Source organism: Monopterus albus, unplaced genomic scaffold (genome assembly GCF_001952655.1).
Source record: "Monopterus albus unplaced genomic scaffold, M_albus_1.0 scaffold2946.1, whole genome shotgun sequence".
Classification (NCBI taxonomy): domain Eukaryota; kingdom Metazoa; phylum Chordata; class Actinopteri; order Synbranchiformes; family Synbranchidae; genus Monopterus; species Monopterus albus.
This window is the reverse complement of record NW_018130818.1, coordinates 1-1,353: the sequence shown is the minus strand read 5'-3', so window position 1 is coordinate 1,353 and position 1,353 is coordinate 1. Positions and strand designations below refer to the sequence as shown.

Genomic DNA, 1,353 nt, shown 5'->3' with positions numbered 1-1,353 from the left:
GATTGATTGATTAATCAAGAAAATAATTGTCAGATTACTCCATAAACAAAGTAGTTTTGACCAGCAGCACTGTCTTCATTTATGTTACCCAGGGATGTCCTGTCTTGTTTCTTTCAGACTGGTTCAGGATGGTAAAGACGCTGTGAGAGAAGGCGATTTGCACAAAGCGCTTCAGTTCTTCAAGTCAGCTCACAACATTCAGCAGAGTCAAAAACTTGAGAGCAGGATAAAGAAAATTGAAGACTTTATTGCTCAGGATGACTTGAAGGATGAAGATGAAGAGTATGTCAATGTGAAAAACTGTGGGCTTATGCTTTTTAAGGACTTGCATGACAAACTTTACGACTACCAAAGACATGGAGTGGCCTTCTTATACAGTCTCTACAGAGATGGTCGTAAGGGGGGGATTCTGGCTGACGACATGGGCCTCGGTAAAACCATACAGGTCATATCTTTCCTCTCCGGTATGTACGATAATGAACTGGTTAAGCACATTCTGCTCATCATGCCAACTTCTCTCCTAACAAACTGGACCAAGGAATTTGCCAAATGGACTCCCGGCATTAGAGTCAAAGGGTTTCATGGTGCTAGCAAAGCAGAGAGGACCAGAAATTTGGAGAAAGTTCAGAGGAGAGGTGGGGTTATCATCACCACCTACAATATGCTTCTAAACAACTGGCAACAGCTCTCGTCATACCACAACAGAGAGTTTGTATGGGATTATATGGTCCTGGATGAGGCACACAAGATCAAATCTTCAGCCACCAAAACGGCAAAGAGTGCCTATGCCATACCATCAAAAAACAGAGTTCTTCTCACAGGAACTCCAGTGCAGAACAACCTGAGAGAAATGTGGGCTCTCTTCGACTTCGCTTGTCAGGGCACTCTCCTCGGGACTGCTAAAACATTCAAAGCAGAGTATGAGAACCCCATCACCCGTGCCAGGGAGAAGGACGCCACTCCAGGGGAAAAGGCTCTGGGCTCACGCATGTCTGAAACCCTGATGGCCATAATAAAACCATACTTCCTCCGCAGGACAAAGACTGAAATCCAGAAAGAGAAAACGAATGGTGCACATCCAACCAAGGAGGAAAATTCTGACAACAAGGAGAACCAAGTCCCACACCATCAGAAAGACTCTGGAGCAGTCACGCCAAAACTGACAAGAAAGAACGACCTGATTGTCTGGACTTATCTGAGCTCAGTTCAGGAGGAAATATACAGGCAGTTCATTTCACTGGACCACATCAAGGAGCTGCTCATGACCAGCAGATCCCCCTTAGCTGAGCTAAACATACTGAAAAAGCTGTGCGACCATCCCAGACTGCTCTCTGCTGGAGCCATAGCTAAGTT

General features: G+C 45.4%; 1 protein-coding gene across 1 annotated transcript; it reads left to right on the top strand.

The window, feature by feature from the left end:
* Positions 1-117: 117 nt before the first annotated feature.
* On the top strand, positions 118-1,349 carry LOC109954072 (DNA excision repair protein ERCC-6-like; the record flags this gene model as incomplete). Its single annotated transcript, XM_020589491.1, has 1 exon — positions 118-1,349. A coding segment is annotated over one exon (1,232 nt), but the record flags the coding sequence as incomplete, so codon positions are not given.
* Positions 1,350-1,353: the final 4 nt, after the last annotated feature.